General features: G+C 48.7%; 1 protein-coding gene across 3 annotated transcripts in view; it reads left to right on the top strand.

Moving 5' to 3' along the window:
- SSH1 (slingshot protein phosphatase 1) overlaps positions 1–19,151 on the top strand; it is a 61,909-nt gene that overhangs the window by 15,521 nt on the left and 27,237 nt on the right. For 2 of the 3 annotated variants that reach the window (XM_060170220.1, XM_060170219.1), the window contains exons 3-5: positions 13,001–13,104; positions 16,694–16,758; positions 17,203–17,324. In XM_060170220.1, coding sequence (XP_060026203.1) covers positions 13,001–13,104; positions 16,694–16,758; positions 17,203–17,324 — 291 coding nt within the window. Of the gene's footprint in view, positions 1–5,134; positions 5,190–9,445; positions 9,831–10,866; positions 10,963–13,000; positions 13,105–16,693; positions 16,759–17,202; positions 17,325–19,151 lie in introns of those variants that run through there. The other variant, XM_060170221.1, reaches the window with a different exon arrangement.

The following is a 19,151-nucleotide window of genomic DNA, read 5'->3' as shown; positions in this document are numbered from 1 at the left end:
GAGGGGAGCTTCCCATCATCCTCCACTGCCTTAGGCATGAAGCGAGGCTGCTGCTGTTATGGAAACACAGAGGGGAAATGGTCCTGAGGCAGGGAGAGATCTCAGGTGCTGCGGGTCAGAGCATCCAAGAGGGAAGCAGGAAGTCAGGACGTCTGCCAGTGATGATGACCAGTGAGAGGGTCTTAAGTTTTTAATCACTGGCCAATAGAGAAGAATTAAAAGGAGTGTTTTTGCCAAAATCCAGTTAAGTAGAATTAAAAAAAAATTTTTTTAAGTAATTTTAAAAATTCAGAAACAAAACGTACATAAAAGTTGCAAATATAGTACAAATAACATTTTTCTAATCCTCAGACCCCATTCAGGGTCCACCGTTTGTCCCAGCGGTGTCCTCTGTTGTCAAGGATCCAGGTCGGGATCGCCTGCTGCATGTAGTGGTCCTGTCTCCTGACTCCTTCAGTCTGGGGCATTCCTTAGTCTTCCTTTGACTCTTGTGACCTGGACACTTTGAAGGGAGAGGCCCGGCAGTTTGTAGAATGTCTCTCAGTTTGGGTTTGACTGATGTTCCCTCAAAATTAGATTCGGGTCGAGCAACACCATGTGTCTCATCACCGGTGATGTTCGCCGTGGTCCTCAAGTGGCTTTGCCCGGCTTCTTTACTGCACAGGTATTCTTTTCCCCCTTTATCAAGAAGTGTTTCTTGCGGGGGGAATACTTTGAAATTAGGTCAGTACCCGATGCCCCCTCAACTTTTCCGTTTATTTATATCTGTGTGGACTCCTGTTTGTCTGTTTCATGCATGGGTTCATAGTCTGTTAATTGTGTTCTTGACTTCAAGGTTCAAATTGTCCCCGATTTAGCCTGTGGGGTCTCCTTCAAGGTGGCTTCCCTGTCCCTTGACGTATCCACATCTTCCTTTAAGCACTGCCTTATTTTCTGACACCAGATGGCAGACCTCATCTTGTACTTTCCATCCCCCATCTCTGGAATCCCTCATTTCTCCAAGGAGCCCTACCTAGTTCCTTTTAGTAGAGAATGGAATTTCAAAACCGAGGCAGGTGGTGATTATTTTGTGAATCACTATCTTGTGCACCTGGAACTAACAGTGGTGTTAGGTCAATTATACTTCAACAAAAAAATTTTTTAATAAAGAATTTATGAAGCATTTTAACCCCTGTGAATAATAATTGGAAGGGATAATTGATGGATGAGATTAGGAGCTGGGGCTGGACCTAGAAATCTGACAGTGGAATGCAGAACATGGAAAGTGGTAGATAACAGGTTGTCACGTTCCATTTATTTGGGTTTTAGTTGATCCATGGGCATATCTGAGAACTAAATGTCCACTAAGTTAAAAAAGCAGAAAATATTACATTTTTTTTCATGTACTCTATATAAAGATTCCTTGAAGCTCTTTCTACTCTCTAAAAACAAACAATATTAATTAAGGACTTTTGTTTTGAAGAAATAAAATTATACCAAATTAATCTGGAAAACAAAAACAAAGAAGCTGAGGTAAGTGTACTTATTATTACTGTTGGGGGCATTGCTCTCCACAGACCCCTTCAGTGGGCAGAATTAGGGGATATGTGGAGGTACGTGCACACACAAGCACACACGTGCACACACACGTTTGCATCTGTATTTTTTTCTCTATTTAAATATATTGAAAACCATGAATTCAAGCTAATACCTTCAATTCTGATCCAACATCTCTGGGTTCATTCTAGTTTTTTCTCTCTCCATATTTGTAATCCCTTTTCTTTCTTTTTTTTTAAAAAATAAATTTATTTGTTTTATTTATTTTTATTTTTGGCTGCATTGGGTCTTTGTTGCTGCACATGGGCTTTCTCTAGTCGCGGCGAGCAGGGGCTACTCTTTGTTGTGGTGCATGGGCTTCTCATTGCGGTGGCTTCTCTTGTTGTGGAGCACGGGCTCTAGGCACGCGGGCTTCAGTAGTTGTGGCTTGCGGGCTCTAGAGTGCAGGCTCAGTAGTTGTGGCGCACGGGCGTTGTTGCTCCGCTGCATGTGGGATCTTCCCAGACCAGGGCTCGAACCCGTGTCCCCTGCATTGGCAGGCGGATTCTTAACCACTGCGCCACCAGGGAAGCCCCTGTAATCCCTTTTCTGATAGGAACCTGGCTCCCATTGCCCCTAAAGTGTTTACTTGTCTGATCAACCCCCCTGTCTGCAGCCACCTCTCCGCTGCTCACCACACCCTCTCCCTAACCCAGAGGCCTGCCTTGCTCTGCCCACCAGATGGTTTTCGGTCTGAATTGTTGGGGAAGAGAAGCAGACTTACTTTCTTCACTCTGTGTTTCCCCATGGGTGTCAATTTGGCAGAGGTTTGATGCTTACAGGTGAGACTCCTGGTGTCTTCTCCTGCCTTTTCCGCTTTTCGGCCACGTGAATTTGGACAAGCGACTTGATGTCTCTGAGCTGCAGTTTCCCCGTAGGTGGATGCTGAGGATTAGGTTAATATTAGGTTAATATGTATGACACGCCCAGCATGACACACGGCAAAGATGTTTCTTATCGGTTTTATATTTACTGAGTGCACATCTGAGGGGCGTCCAGAGACGGAGAAGTCGTAGCCTTGGCTCTCAGGACTCCAGTGATGAGGAGAACTTAGTTGTGTTGTTTGAAACACTTCGTTGCCAAGAGGACATGACTGTAACTGCATTTATGCAGTGAGTCTTTTGTTTTTTCCAGAGGTTGTAATGCTTAGTTAGAGGTGTCTGATAATTGATTGAAGCTTGAGAACTATTTTCCCAGGTTACATGTTTTAGTTGAGTAATAGGGCATCTTTTTAATTTATTTTTTTATTTTTTATTTTTTCTGGTACGCGGGCCTCTCACTGTTGTGGCCTCTCCCGTTGCGGAGCACAGGCTCCGGACGCGCAGGCTCAGCGCCCATGGCTCACGGGCCCAGCCGCTCCGTGGCATGTGGGAGCTTCCTGGACCAGGACACGAACCTGTGTCCCCTGCATCGGCAGGCGGACTGTCAACCGCTGCACCACCAGGGAAGCCCTTTATTTTTTTATTGAAGTATAGTCGATGTATAATATAAGTTACAGGTTACAATATAGTGATTCACAATTTTTAAAGGTTGTACTCCATTTATAGTTTTAAAAGCTATTGGCTATATTCCCTGTGTCGTACTGTATATCTTTGTAGCTTATTGCATAACGTAGTAGTTTGTACCTCTTGATCCCCTGCCCTTATATTGCCCCTCCCTCCGCCCGTCTCCCCGCTGGTAACCACTGGTTTGTTCTCTGTTATCTGTGAGTCTTATCTGTCCTGTTCATCCTGTGTGTGCTGAGCGCCCACTGTTGCAGCTGCTCAGAGGTGACCAAGGTGAGTTAGTCACAAAATGCTTTGAGGCTGGAGAAGGGTACAGCTCGGCCAGTTTATGAGCATTTACTTCTGAGTATCGACTCTATTATCTGTCAGGCAGGGAGGGAGACTTAAAAAATTACGTGTGTCCTGGCCCTGGAGTCCCATCGTGAAGTTAAAATATACTGGTGTGAAGATAACATCGCCACCAGTTAGTAGGTAAATAGGTCCAGGAACATAGTTTGGGGCCTTGGGTTCCTATCCCTTTCTAAGTATATGACCTTGGATGAGTGACTTACCCTCTGAGCCTCAGGTTCTTCACCAGCACGGTGAGAGAAGGTGCTGTAACATGTCGAAAGGGAAGAGCATGGCTTGCAGCTAGGGTGGTGAGGGAGGACTTCCTGGAGAAGGCGTGAACGTTGGAAGGTGGACAGAACGTGGGGAGGCAATCAGGAGAGAGGAGACTGTGCTAGAGACCCAGAGTAGAAGAGTTGATGATGACAATGATATAGACGGGGATGGAGCAGAGATCGCATGGAGTGTGGGAGGACTAGTGTAAGAGCTGATACAAGGAAGCTCTTTATTATAAATCACTTTCGCTGATTGCATTATAAGCTCCCTGAAGTCCGAGAGTGCCGGATGACTGAAATTTAGTTAGCGACATGGCATGGCTAACTGGCTGCTGTACAAAGCAAGCACAAGGACTCTGGGTTCTATAAATAATGCTGCATCATTGGACGTTCTGGAGCTGGGACATAATGTAACAAGAGCAGTGGCTGGGAACTAAGGCACGGGGTCCTCTGTTCTCTGCCCTGACTCTCGTTAGGCTGCAAGCTCCCGGTACAGCTGTGCTGTCCCATATCATAGCTGGTAGCCGCACGTGGCTAATTCAGATTTAATTAAAATCAAATAAAATGACAAATTCAGCTCATCAGTCACACTCATCGCATTTCGAGTGTTCAGAACATAGGCCTCTATGGCCGGTGGCTGCCGTATTGGACGGCACAGGTGGAGAAGATGTCTTTTCTCTGGGAAAGCACTGCCCTGCAGGGACCCTGAGGACCAAGCACAGAGCCGGGCACACAGTGAGTGGACGTCGCATGGCTTACGGGGCTGGGGGACTGGGAAGGAAAGGGCGCCCTGGAAAGGTTAGGGCTTGGCGACCCATGAATATGGGATGGGCTGCATCCCAAAGAAAGGGCCGAGAACCGGGGACAGTTGACACGATTCGTTCTTGGAATTTTTGAGTTATTTCAAAAACATTTCCTTCGTGTGCCTGTTGTTTCTGGCTGGCTAGGTTGCCTCTGCTGCCATTGCGTTTCCTGCACAGTGTGGCCTTTCTCCCTCTGCGCTCACGAAGGGGGCTTAGATGCCGGTGTACCAGACGTTCACGGGAAGATACACTGGCTCCGGCTTCCACACACGGGGCCTGAGGGCTCTTGGGGGCCATCGAGGAGCTATCCCACAGTTTGTGAAGCCAATCCAAGGAGTGTTATTTGCTGTCTCGCTTTTCCGGGGGGGTTGGGGGGGGCAAGTCCCGATTCTGCGAGCTTGTTGGTATATTCGGCTGCTTGCTCCTACCCATGGTAGGAAGGAGTGCTGTGTAGCTGGCTGCAGAGAATGTCTCTTACTGTCCAAAATACTTCTGGACATTCCTTCTCTCTGAGAGAAGCCTACGCCTTCTAGCCAAACAATACATGCCCCAGCAGCAAAGACATTTGTAACAAGCCCTGCCAGCATTTCTTGCCAGTGACCCCATTCCCTGAGTAGAAGGCCCTGCAGAGCTGGAGTTTCCCTGCTGTCAGCATCCTGTGTGGAGGGGAGCTTTTGGGGGGCTCTAGCTGATCAGTGTGTCAGGTGAGTTGTTTGCTTAGGCCCCGAAGAATGGCACATGGGACAAGGCCTTGCTGAATGCCCCGTAAAGGACAAAATAAAAATAAGGCCTCGGCACAGCCCGGGGTCTTTGTGACTTTTGAACTTGAGTTGAAAATGAGGGAGGCACCCATGGGAGAGCAGTGAAGAGAGTTTTCCATTTCCACCTGCAGGCCGCTTACCTTAGTCCATGTACAGGTCTTCCGTCTCCTTTGCATCTTTACAAACTTCATTTTGGTAGGAAGGGGGCTCTGGATCCATCTAAACCATCGCCAGGAGTGGTTTTAAGGTAGACTTGCATCCATCCAGCTCTCCCTGCTGCTCCTGTGGCTGCAGGTCACACCGTCCTGCCGTCTGACCTCGGGATTCTACAGGAAGAGCCCTGAACTTGAAGCCTGTCAATCTCGTCCGGCCCGTTATGGGCCGTACGACGGCAGACACGTCGTCTATCTTCTCTGTTTTGGTTCTTTCATCAGAAAAGTGGCATTGTAAGAATTAAGTGAAGAAATGTAGGGGCAAGCTCTCTGTAAATTATGAAGCCCCATTCGGATTGGAGGTATCGTTGACTTACTTAAAATAACCCTCGATGAGTGGCTACTAGGCCTTCGGGTGCTGAGAACTTCTGGCTCAATAACTCGCCCAGGGTTTGATTCTTAGCTTTGCACGTTCTGAAACTGGAATATTAGTTCACCCAGGGGTGATCAAGTTCTGAGAAAGCAACTCATGCTAACCAGACTTATAAGGAACTGACTTATAAACCTGAATAGACATTTATGAATTCTCAGTGGAACCTCTTACCACAGAGACCAGATCCTCCTCCCCTGTTCCTTGGAGGGCACGTGTAGCAGAATCTTCCTACTCTCCTGCTCCTTGCTCTCTTTGTCCCTGTTTACAGGTCCTTTGAGGCCCAGCTTGGTGGTGTTTCAGGGAGATCTCCCTGGACCCCCCGGCTGGGCTGGACATCCCTCCCTCCTGAGTGTGTGTGTGTATGTGTGTGTGCACGCGTGCGTGTGCATATATGGCACCTTATACATCCCTGCGTCGTGGGACCTGCTGCGCTACATTGCAGGTACTGTCCTGCGTCTGTCTGACCTACTAGACTGTGCTGTTGCTCCGGGGCAGAAACCGTTTCTGTTTCACTTTGAATTCCCAGGGTTTAGCACTGACCAGGCACGGTAGGGGCACAGTCAGTATTTAACCTAGATGGAATTAATGGAAGCTCCTCTTGGGAGTGTTCACGGGCACCACCTTTTCTGTAGTGACAACTTTATATGCATTCCATTTTTTTCTTGAATTATCGTCAAGTCCACTGGACAAACCAGTCTACTCAGTAATCACTGGGCAGAGCTGAGTGCGATCGAGAGTTAATTCTATCCACGCAAAAGTATCAATAGTTCAGTTCGTTTCAACCAGGCCAGTCAATTTGAATCTTTTTTTTTGAAGTATAGTTGATTTACAATGTTGTCTTAATTTCTATCCTTTTTTGAGCCTATACTTTCTTTTTTTTTTTGTGGTACGCGGGCCTCTCACTCTTGTGGCCTCTCCCGTTGCGGAGCACAGGCTCCGGACGCGCAGGCTCAGCGGCCATGGCTTATGGGCCCAGCCGCTCCGCGGCATGTGGGATCTTCCCGGACCGGGGCACGAACTCTCAACCGGACTCTCAACCACTGCACCACCAGGGAAGCCCGAGCCTATACTTTTATGCTCATTTTCTCTGGGGTTTTTTTTTTTTTGCAAGAGGTAGCATCAGAAATCCTAAAATCATAACCGGTTAATAACTTCCTGTTTCGTCATCTATAAAATGAGTATAACAATGCCCGCTCAGCCTGCATGGGAGAGCTTCATGAAGATCAAATAGGCTGACGTTAGCCAGAGTGCTTTGTCAACAGCAGAGCTTATCAGAGGTCTGATCCCTCGTTATGATTGTCACCTCAGATGACTGTAATGCAGGGCTGCCTTTCAAGGGCAGGAACACCTGTGAGTCTGACAGTATTGGTAGAAGAAGGGCACGTGCAATTATCTGCTAACCTGTTTTGCTGCTTCCAAGGAGGGTATTATTTTGTTTTTTTGACCTAGTGTGACCTCCCTACATTGCACCTGATTGTGTTAATCTCCTTCCGAGAGGACCACACGTTTTTATTGGTGTTATCTTCCACCAGCAGAAACATTTATCATGTACCTACTGTGTGTAAGGTACTCTTATGAAGGCCACAAGGGGAGCCAGTTTCCTCTGTGTCTTCTGTTACTGTTAAGTTCAGGGGTTCTTAGCCCTGGATGTGCGTTGGGACAATTTCTGGGACTTTTAAAAAAGCAGATGCTGAGGACTCGTCACAGACCTTCTGAACTAGAATTGTCTGACGTTAGACCTGGACGTGAATATGTTTTAAAAGTTTCGGGCTTCCCTGGTGGCGCAGCGGTTGGGAGTCCGCCTGCTGATGCGGGGGACACGGGTTCGTGCCCCGGTCCGGGAAGATCCCACATGCCGCGGAGCGGCTGGGCCCGTGAGCCATGGCCGCTGAGCCTGCGCGTCCGGAGCCTGTGCTCCGCAACGGGAGAGGCCACAACAGTGAGAAGCCTGCGTACCGCAAAGAAAAAAAAAAAAGAAGGAAAAGTTTCCTAGGTTCTTCCGATGTATGGCCAGAGTTGGAAATGAGGAGCGTTAGTGTCCTGTTCTGTAGTGTGATGTTTCTGCACCTGATGTTTCCCTTCTTCAGGAATTATGTTTCTAAGTGGCCTGGCACACATCCACACTGCCCACACACAGCCCCATCCCTTAAGGCCTGGCTTAGCGTGGTTCTCCTTAGTCTGCAAATACTCGGCTATTCGAATGAATGAACAGAGAGCCCTGTAAGTGAATATCAGAACGTACCCAGAATAGACCAAGCATTAGAACCCGGAAATATGGATTCCCAGACCAGTGCCTTGTATTTTCTTAGAACTTCCATGTGTACCAGAGTCCCCAGGGGCCTTGGTTGAAGATGAGGTTGCCCAGGCTCTCCCCGGGATGCTTTCAGGAGCTGGGCTGGCTTCCTTCATTTGTCAGAGAGGAAAGAAGGCCTTCCCCGCAGAGCTTGGGAATTAGACGGGGTGGCACAGCTGAGAGCCTCGTGTGGCCTCTACCACGTGGTGGGCGCTCGGGCAGTGGCGGTGCTCTTGCTGAGAAGCAGCTTCTTGAGCAGCATGGCTGTGCTGCTCCCCCCCCCTCCAGCCCCCCAGGATCCCCATTCAGTCCAGAAGGACCGATTGATGTGTCCTGGCCCATTACTGTGATGGTGGCAGCCCTGCTGCTTGCCCCCCGGGGGCTGATGCCCAGTCTTCTCTCTCTGAGGATGTTTCCCTGCATCTTTCCCGCGCCTCTGATGCAGTCACGTGCTGGGAAGGAGGACTGGGGATGGGTCCTGTCCTTACTCCTTGGTGATGCTGAGCTTGGCCGTCAGGGCAGGCAGGGCAGAGGTGGCTGCAGGGTCTCCGCTCTGATTCTCACTCTGGACGGGCAGAGGCGAGGGCGTTCCAGGGGTTAAGAAGGTGGGCGTGGGCCCGAGAGAAGTGGGTCTCATCCCATCTTGTAAAGATTACGCTCCTGCAGCTGAAGTTTCCTCAACTGCAAAATAAGCATAATCGTAGTGTATGTTTCACTTAATCCTCTTGTGTGAGGATTAATCGATCATCTGGGAGCTGGGAGAACCTTCCAGACGAGGCCCTCCCAGAAGTCTACTCAGTGCCCTTCCTTCACAGAATGTTCCAGAACCCATCACTTAGACATTTCCTTTTCCCAGCCCTACAGGGTTCCTCTGGCAGGGGACTCATCTCATCCTGCCCTGCACTGTGGTTGGTTGCACGCTGACTTTATTTCCAGCTGCTCCCGCTGGGTGGGTTTCGGAGTCCCGGCCCGCACCCTCCGGGGCCCGCACCTGCTTTCCCGCTGCAGCCTGCCCTGCGCCCCTTGTTTGAGGTTCTCAGAGCACCTGCTGACCTCTACCTGGAATGCCGTCCCCCACACCCCAGATTTGCCTCCTCCAGGAGTGATTAGCACGACCGAAGGATTTCCAGAATGAAACGGTGCTTGTGAAAACACCCAATAACTAACGGTGGCCGCTGCCCACGGTCACTGTTGGGTGAATGGTTGGTGATATGTGACGGTTTGAACAAGGATGGGGTCCTCATGGCTCGGGGCGGGTTACTGGGCCACAAGCTGTTTTTCCTCGCGGTTTCTAATACACACCCTGCTGCTCATTCCCAAGGCCCACTGCAAAGCCGTAGGAGTAAAGTGATTAGAGGAACTTCAGCTGTTTTGCTCCCTGTGAATGGCCCTCTTTCATCAGGATGTGCAGGGACAAGGGCCTTTTTAAACCCAAATATCAGGGAAGGACGAGAGTTCCACCAGAGCCATTTGCCGTCTGGGTGGGAACGCCATCGGGACCGGGACTCTGCTTTCCTGGACGGCTCCGTCCAGCCTCTTCTTCAGACGTTTATCCTTCTCTGGAGGGCGGGAAAGGCAGGGGCTGGGGGCAGTTCAATTCATGATGTGACCACAGCAGTCCCGGACCTTTTCTGTTGTACTGACGTCTGCACCTCCAGCCAGCCAGCTCCCTACTTCTGCTCTTCAGAGGTTTCCAGCCCAAGTTAGTAAGTATCGCCACCGCTGATTTCTGCCCCCCCCCCACCCGCCCCTGCCGTGTCTTGGTTTCTGGATGACACTGACTGTTGCTGCTCTGAGGGCTGGGGTTTTCTGGAGGATCCTGTCTGTCTGCAGTGCCCTGCAGAAATTATGAGCCCGTGTCATCTCCTAAAACCGGGGTCTGAGACATATCTGTATTGTGGAGATAAAAGCGGTGAGAATGGAGGAGGGAGGCCAGGGGCTGAACTTGTTCTTAATCCGCCGTCAGGACTTTTCCATTTTGTTTGCCTGGGTCTGACCTCCTGGAGCTTTAGTCGCTCTCTTCAGGGCACCAGCATCTTTGGGCAGAAGGCTGATTTCTCCATAGTTGGGATGGGTGGTTTGTGAGTTGGTTTCCTTGTCCCCAGAACCTAGTAAAGTACGAGTGCCCCCCACCCCCAACCCCGAAATGGATTTCGTAAGAGACTGCCTTCCCCGGCGCGGTGTCTTGAGACTGATGGATTGAATCGGGTTCTGCGCCTCTCCTATCAGAGCCCTGGCCCCTGGCTGGGAGAGAGTGTTCACGTCAGCCGCCCACAGGGCGCAGGAGGCTCTGGGCCCAGAGTGAGCTCAGAGCAGAAGACGGGAAACAGGGTCATAAAGAATATCTGTGTCTCGTTTTCCTAAGTCCCATGACTGCCGTGCTCTGTGGCCTCTCGCCTCCGAGAGTCATCCAGTGAGGTTTTCCTCGTGCTGTATCTGCTTACTGTCTCTGCAGATGCAGGACCATCTCGCGGGCTTGGGATGATGTGTTGTTCTCTGAGCTTCCCTGCAGCTTCAAATCTCCTCTTTACAGTAAACGCCTGTGACTAATTTCGGGAGGAGGACAGAGGCACAGTGTTCAGGGCCCCCGTCCACACAGCCCCCTGACTTCACGTGTAGCTGGGAGGCTGTGATTCCGTATTGGCCTCAGGAACACTGAGGAACAACTGGCCTTGTAAGTGATCACGGGATAAAACCAGCCTATGCTTTTGCATTGTTCCTTTTTTTTTTTTTTCCCCCAAGGAAATGTAAGGGAAACCAAGGGGAATTTTTGCCCATGATTTCCAAGGCAAAGGTCACCGTCAATGGTTGGCTGTTTCCAGAGGGCTCAGGTTTCTGGTCAGTATGGATTTTTTTTTTTTCCTTTTTTTTTTTTTAAACTCATGAACAAAAACAGGTTGATGATGCCTTGCAAAGATTTTTTTCCCCCAGCTGCTTCGATGAACTGATTGTTGTTTGAAGTTTCATGTGTTTTGGAGTCTTTCAGACAGTGATGAGAATAGGTAGTAAGTGATCCGTGTCTATCTAAAACAGCATAGTTCTGAAAGCAAACTCAGTTGTAGGGTTTTAAGGAAGGAGTGGGTGATACGTTTCGGGGGTGGAAAAGTGTTGGGTAAGTCTGCAATTTGCTAAAACTAGACAACCTGGATTTTCTGTTGGCCAATGGATGCTAAAGAGCTTTTTGTCTCCCGTGGGTAAGTGAGCCTCACAGAAAGGGTGCTTCTCGTTTCTTCCATTATTTATAGTCCTGGGCTCCTCAACACTTGAAACTTGCAGCACAGATACGGGACTCACAGAGTGGAAAGGATGACTTGGCAGTACATGCATGATGGTAGATGCAGAAGTGCTGTCCATATGTAAAGCGTTGCCTTTAGGAAGGAGAGAAAGCCAAGTTGTCCGTAACTCAAAGGCCTGGATGAGAGGGGCAGAACTGAAACCTTCATATTTGGTATTTGAGCCGTCATGATTTTTAGCGTGAGAATTTAACCAGAAAAATGAACAGATTTTATTATGGACTTCATAGTATGGAAGACAACCATTTTTCAGTTCCAGGAGCTGCTGACTTAAATGCTAGTCCATGTGGTGAGTTTTCTTAGCTCCTAGGGTTGTATTTTAGACTTAGCTGAGTTTTTTAGTCCAGGATGAGAGTGTTTAACTACTTACATTAGCTGTCTGGGGCAGTGGTGATTTTGCTGTTTTATATTACAGAAAATGTCCTTGTGTTTCTGTCAGGAATTGCTTTGCTTTCTATTAAAAAAAAAATAGCACTTCTGTTACTTAGAGATTTTTTTTTCAAATCAAATTGTTTATTGGTTGCTGAAGAGAGAATGAATGATTTGTATAGTTCCCTATAATTTGAACTGTGATCTTCTTTCACAAAATTAATAAACATGAAATGTTTTTGCATTGTAAAGTATAGTACATGTTTATATTACTTTGAAAATTAAAAAATCATTTATAAAAGTTAATATTTGCTCAATATAGTAAGTTTGGAAGATGCTAAGAAATAGAAGATAATTATAGGTGGTACAACCCTCCCCCCACAGAAAAAAAACACTTAATTTTGGTGTATCTTATGTGTAGTTTTCAGAGGTGATGTTATTTTTAAATAATTGGTGGTAATTAATAGCTAATACAGTCCATTGGTTTATACAGTCTTAATTTCTGGATAAGATAAAGATTTTGTTTTGGTAGCCAAATCGTGAAAGTGAAATTTTTTATTGTAATTTTTAAAATTATATGTTGAATATAAATGTGATTGCTTTTATTAAAATAACAAAGACCAAAGATTCATTCTGCTGAGAAATTCATTGGGTCAACTTGAGATTTTCTACAGGTTTTCCACACAGCAATATTGACTAAGTTAAACTGGTCAATAGCCACCCACTTTTCTTAAGATGCAAACAAATAGTGAAAGTTGATTTCATCTTCCTTGTATTCTGTAAAGGGAAGACACCAAGAAGCAGTGAGGTTGTTAAAAGTTCAGAGAGTTAGAAGCAAAGATCAACAGCAAGAGTACAAAAAATTCAAGAAGGGAGCCACCCTCTGCTCATCAGAGTTGGTCTCTACTTTTAGAAGATGTTGTATTACAGAGCGGTCCCTTTACAGCATCCTGCAGGATGGGGCTCCTAGCTCTGGAGGAACCCACGGAGAACCTTGGGTGTTTTAGCCGAAGCATTATTTTATCACGTAAACTCTCCAGCAGCAGGCTTGTAGCAAAGGTTTGGGGGGAGTATGGTGTGAAATTACTATAGAAGCTATTTTATCCCATTTGCATTTTACATGCCACTCTCCAGCCTTTCCTCTGCAGCATGTCTCTGCCCATTCTCCTCTGTGAATTCCAGCCTAACTGCGCTCTGGTTTTTTCCCCCCGCAGCTTAAGTGAGAGTTTTTTCATGGTGAAAGGAGCAGCCCTCTTCTTACAACAGGGAAGCAGCCCTCAAGGCCAGCGGAGTCTTCAGCATCCCCACAAGCATGCAGGTGATGGCTCTAAATTGACGCTCTTACCCTGGGACTTATTTTCTGGGCCACGGAGGAACCCTCCATTACTGGTGGTGAGCACTTTGCTGGTTTTCAAGGCCAGGGAAATAGTGGAGCACAGGTTTGTAATGACAGCTGCAGGGAGAGGCTCTTGAGCAGGGACGCACGTTTTCCAGATGGCACCGGGAGCCGGCGACCCTTTGGCCACGGTGTCTACGTAAGAAGGTCAGCAGCTTTCTGTGTGGATATAAAGATTTCCTACCCAGTGTATCAGTTAACTGCAGATTTTAAGTTACAGGACGACTTTTTAACAAATGCACCAGAACGCCTTATAGCCAGATGTGGGCCCCTTGAAAATAACCACCCTGGGGTCCTACGTGCCTAGTCCATCATTTCTCGGAGCTTTTGGAAAACTCTCATTTGGGGAATTTCTTTACGAGCCTTGGGCATGTACTGAGGTGGGAAGTCTTTATTCTTTAACGGTGGGTTTGTTTTTTTGGAAGTAGACAGAAGTGATAAAGTGGGGATCAAACTGAGTATTAATTGAGGTCCAAAAGGAAGCAAATAAGAGATGCCTGCAAAGTAACAAGACTGGTTTTCTTAGGTGACTTGACTCTGAACCTGAAGGCAGTTTGGAGAGAGGAGTTCAGGAAACACTTGCGTACAAGTGGATCTTTGTAGCTGGTGGGGAGCCTCTGCAGGAACTTCTTGAACGGGCAGCACGTGTCGGAGTAGGAGCTGGAAAGGCCTCTGCCTTTCAGAACAATGGCAGGTCAAAGCAGCTAGCAGTTGGGGCCATTTTTTTTTGTCACTTGGATCATCTTGTTTGTCTCACCTCAAGTCATCCAGCCTCATTTGGGAGCTGAGTGCTTAGGTTAGAACTTCCTATCTTGCATTTTATAGCAAACACGAAGGCTCAGTCAATATTTTCACATACTGATGTTTATAATCAAGATTTAGGTCTGTTTTAAGCTAAGGAAACGATCTTCCTGCCCAAGGAGACAGTGTGTTTCATGGAAAGAATATTTGCTTTGGAGCCAGACAGACGTGGCTTCTGATCCCAGTTCGACAGCCGTACAGAACCTTCATCGTCAACTTCTAAGCCTCGGTTTCCTAATCTTTACAACGGGCATCAAATATTGGTAACTCAGACGTCGTGGAATTTAAAATTTACGCACATAAACAGACTTACCTTCTCTTAGGTGCTCAGCGTACATTGCTGTAATTATTGCTACGGTGACTGCTGGTACAATACCACTATGAACAGAACCTTCGTTCTTGAATTTGCTAACGGTTCTGCCCTGTTAAGAGTGTAACTGTTGCTTGTGTCTTAACCATAACCCGTAAACAAAGCCAGTGCTCAGCTTTGTTCCCTAAGTATGAAATGTCTCCTTCCTCTAATTCAAAGAATATTTTCGTACTGTGTGTGAGCCTGTGTGTGACTGCAAAACCGTCGTGTAAAAACCCTAAGTCCTGCTGGTTGGCACATCTCTGGCATGTACACGAGAGTAGGAAGGAAGCCTAGTGTGTTGGCTCTTCTGCCCTAGGGTCTAGGAGGGCTGGTGAACTCCAAGAGACGGGGGGCGCCCACTGTCCACAGATGCTCAGTAGACGACCCTGGGGCAGGCACAGACTAGACTTCACGTCAAGTCCCCTGGACGACCCACAGTCCCCTAAGCGAACCCCCATGCCGAGCCGAGTACAGTGGAGGGTTCACTCTGTCCATGTCAAGTAATTCAGCTCGTGTCAGCCAGTCCAGTCAGGCTGAGCCTCACTCTTTCCAGGGCTGACCTATGCTTTAGGCTCACATTCTCTGCCTTTTTTTTTTTTTGCAAGTGCTTACTGAACACTTGAACGTACAGAGACTGTGTGTGGCTACCAGGCCGGGGTTGGGATTTTTCTCTGTCAGCAATTGCACATCTCAGCAGACAGTCCCACTGTGTGGAAAACGTCCCTTTCACTGAGCCACTCATCAGTTAAGGGGTTGGTTTCTGCTTTCGTCTGTGCGCTGCTGCGATTCGGAGTGGATCGTGGGGGTGGGGGTGGGGCCCAGGTGGGCCCAGAACCAGCCATGGTGGTTGTGTGCCATCCCAATCACGCTGGTGACACGACAGGTGAGGGTGCTGTTGGGGACAAGACGGGAACAGGGACCGTTACCTCCAAGTCATCCCTCGTAGGACGTAGTGCCAGTGTAGGGTGTCTTCCACTGTGGGATCCTGTAAGAGAACAGACGAGGGGGCACGTTTCCAACGCCCTGATTCCTCTCTGAGGCAGGAAGTACCATTTGGACATCATTTGTCAATCTCCCCTAAAATTCAAAGGACGCTTTTGCAAAAGGAACCCATCCAATGGATTGATCCCTCTGGGGTTCTAATTGTGATCTATAGGGTAATTTTTTTTTTTTAAAGATAATTCTCTTTCTTCAGGGTGTTGCACAAATTGAAATGAATATGGATTTTCTATGAGTTACTCCCTGCACTTTCTTCTAGATCAGCATCTTTACAGATGAACCATTTCTTCAGAAAGAACCCCATGCAGACACTTTTTTTTTTGAAATACACATAAGCTAGGAAAAAAGTGGCGCTAGAACCACCCTCGCTACTTGCTAGTTACGAAGCTCAGTATGGGGGCCCCTGTGCCTGGGACACACAGCCCTTGTTCGGTGAGGTGGATCCTGCGTAGCTGTGGAGACTCACTGCCTCAGAGAACCTTTCCTCCCGTCCCTATAGCCCAGAGGCACCCCTGGGACCCTGGGGCCGCTCAGAGATGTTCAAAAGCTGACTCTGGATTACTGCCTCTTTTTTTTTTTTTTTTTTTGTGCTACGCGGGCCTCTCACTGCTGTGGCCTCTCCCATTGCAGAGCACAGGCTCCGGAGGCGCAGGCTCAGCAGCCATGGCTCACGGACCCAGCCGCTCCGAGGCATGTGGGAACTTCCCAGACCGGGGCACGAACCCGTGTCCCCTGCATCGGCAGGCGGACTCTCAACCACTGCACCACCAGGGAAGCCCCATTACTGCCTCTTTTAAATAACCAAGGAGGTACAAACAAACGAGTACATAATTTTTAGCAAGAAAAAAATGACATTGCTGTTTAATCAAATTATGTCTCTGGGTACCCAGCACGTACCTGCTCGCTATGGAGTCACTTAAACATTTCCCCTCCTGGCTGTAGAAGTCATGTCTCTCTCTTATGGAAAATGTAGGAGTTGAAAGCAGGAAATGACCCCCAGTCCTTTTTCCTTCAGACCAACCCTTAGCAAATCCCTGTCTTCAGCTGGGGCAGTTTCTGCTGCCCCCCACCCCGCCGCAAAGTCATGTTTGCCTGAATTTAATAACATTTCTCCTCTAGACTTGTCTGCATTTTCAGATTTTCAATATGCAACCCGTATTGCAATTATTTCAGAAAATAAAAGCAACTTTTAAAAACGTGGCAATAAACTGTCTCACCCATCCTCATGCAAAACATTCAGGAGTGGACTAAGGGAAGTCCAGGTCTTCTTTCAGACCCTCGGAATCAGCCTATTCTAACCTATCCTGCCTAGAAAGTGGGTGGGTGACCTTTTTTAAACTTTCTTCATTGATCCAACAGGGGACCTGCCTCAACATCTTCAAGTAATGATCAACCTTCTGCGTTGTGAAGATAGAATCAAGCTGGTAAGAAGAGACGCGAGTGGCAAGTTTTAATTTTTAATTGTGAAATTTGGTAGGGACTTATTGACGAGCAGGGGCTTGGGGGGGTGGGGCTCTTACATCAGAGCAAGTTCTCCCAAACCGTTCTCAAAAGCCAAAGCCCGCTCTGCTCCTCGGTACCCAGAGGTGCAGATAAAGGGGGTGTCAGGTCTCTGGGTCAGTCTGTGCTAAGCTGGAATCATCATTCACTGGAATTTACTTGTTAACCCCTTTAACAAACTTTGGGGGTCTCCTCTGAGCCAGGTACCGTCCCTCATGCTGGGAAATAAATGAGACATAGGAGTTTTCATCTAAATTCCTAAACTCACAGGGGAAAGGTAGAAACAGAAGTCTTTGATCTTGGATTGGTGAAGGAAAGGGGTGACCATCTGGCATGGCAGGCCAGTAAGAGCATCTCTGCCTGTCTAGGCCGTGCGCTTGGAGAGCGCCTGGGCTGAGCGGGCCCGCTACATGGTGGTGGTGGACAGCAGCGGGCGCCAGGACACGGAGGAGAGTATCCTGCTGGGAGTCGACTTTTCCAGTAAGGAAAGGTGAGTCTGATGGACGGCGGCTCCTTTCTCTGATGGGGGCAAGAGTTGCTTCTGGAAGAAGGTTTTCAGGGTCCCACATCCACGGGGGCTGGTGATGGTAGGTGTTGGGGTGATCAGGCACTGGGAACGGTGGAGCCCCTGATTTTAGCTCTTGTGTGCTGAGTGCTGTGCTAGTCTCTGCTCTCAGAGAGCTCAGGGTCTGCACTGTGCTTAGAGATTTAACCCTGGGTCCTATCAGGGGTGCCCTAGAGGAGGGCACCTTAACCAGGAGGGCTTCCTGAAGGAGGTGACGGCTGTGGCGAACACCCCAGGACAAGTAAGAGCCAGCCAGGTAAAGCAGGAAGGCGCCCTCCAGGCCGACCATCCCATATAGAAGTATGTGATCGATCGGTGTTGTATCGAGCGCCTTATGCAGTATTCATATCCCGTGGATTCCCAAGTACTTGTTGATGGGTCCTGGGTCAGAGGCTTGAGGAGAGGTTTGGAATTTCCCAATAACTGGAGGCCAAGTTAGTTATATCATAGACCCTGTTTTGTGTGCGAAATGAAGGTGCACGACTCTCCTTACCTCTAGGATAAGTTAATGCGAGTGAGCTCATTGCAGAACCTGAATTTGTTAAAACTGGATTAAAGTAGATGCCCTTTATTCACCATTCATTAATTTTCTCGTTCATTAAGCAAACCATTCATTTGCCTTCTCCTGTGTATGAGGCAGTAGGCTCAGCCCAGGAAAACAGAGAAGCAACAGTAACCACGGTTCTCGGCCTCAAAGAGCCCGTAAGCTCAGGGAGGGAGGGAACCATCACCAGCACCTGGGGTGACGGGCCCAGTGATGGGGAAGTGTGGGGTTCGTTCCACACTCGTGGCCAGGACGCCATTGCTTGTCACAAGTTAATGAACTAAAAGGGAAGGTGCTTCCTTTATGACCTCGTTCCCAGTACATAGGAGCATTCTGAGTGAGTTTCTGCAGCTCACTTAGGGACATGAGTCCAAGCTGGCGCCCGTAGCCTCAGCTGGGGGGGAAATCTGGATCTGGAAGGATCTGTGTCAGGACGTGCTTTAAGGGGTGAGCTCCGAGGAGCCCCTTGGAGACCAGAGGGCTCCGGGCTCCAGGTTGGGATGCTCCCAGGCAGGTGCCCTCAGAAGGGGCCGGGGCTCCGTCCGTTGGTCATGAGGCAAAGAGACGTTCAACGGTGTTACGGTTATGTTTGTTCTTGGAGTGGCTGGCCGGCCTTTCTGAGGGCCTTTGGGGGCAGGACTTCCCCCACCATGTGTCATCCATCCCAGCAATGCTTTCTGGCCCTGAGCTGAAAGCTGCCTCCCTGGAGAATGTGCCCATCGTCTCAGCCCGAGCCACCAGGGCCTCATAGGAGGCTGCCCCCCGCCCCCTCCAGGTCATCTCTGTGGCTTTGCTCAGAGAGCACAGAGCAGTTAACCCGACGCTTCATAAGCATCTCGCCCCGTGGGGTAGGCGGTCCTATGACTCACGTTTTACAAACAAGGAGTCAGAAGCCCAAGAGGCTGGAGTGGTTACACCAAGGCCGTCCTAGTAACAGAGCTGGGACTCACAACTGGGTTTTTATTGTAGACCTGTGGTGTAGACCCACTCATTCCCTTCCCGTTCGTTGTCCCCTGTGCCCCCTCGTTCACCAATCTGTTCATACCGTCATGGGGCGTGCCCTTGTTCGCACACGCTTTCAGTGTGCCAGGTGTCCTGCCAGGTGCCCTGCCAGGCGTGGGGGCTACATCGGTGGGAGAGACCGGCCTCTGCTCCCTTGGAGCTCACAGTCTAGATGGACGAAGGTTAGACACACGAGCTCCCTGAGA

The sequence above is a fragment of the Lagenorhynchus albirostris genome, chromosome 14 (genome assembly GCF_949774975.1).
Source record: "Lagenorhynchus albirostris chromosome 14, mLagAlb1.1, whole genome shotgun sequence".
NCBI lineage: Eukaryota > Metazoa > Chordata > Mammalia > Artiodactyla > Delphinidae > Lagenorhynchus > Lagenorhynchus albirostris.
This window is presented reverse-complemented; position numbering and strand designations above follow the sequence as displayed.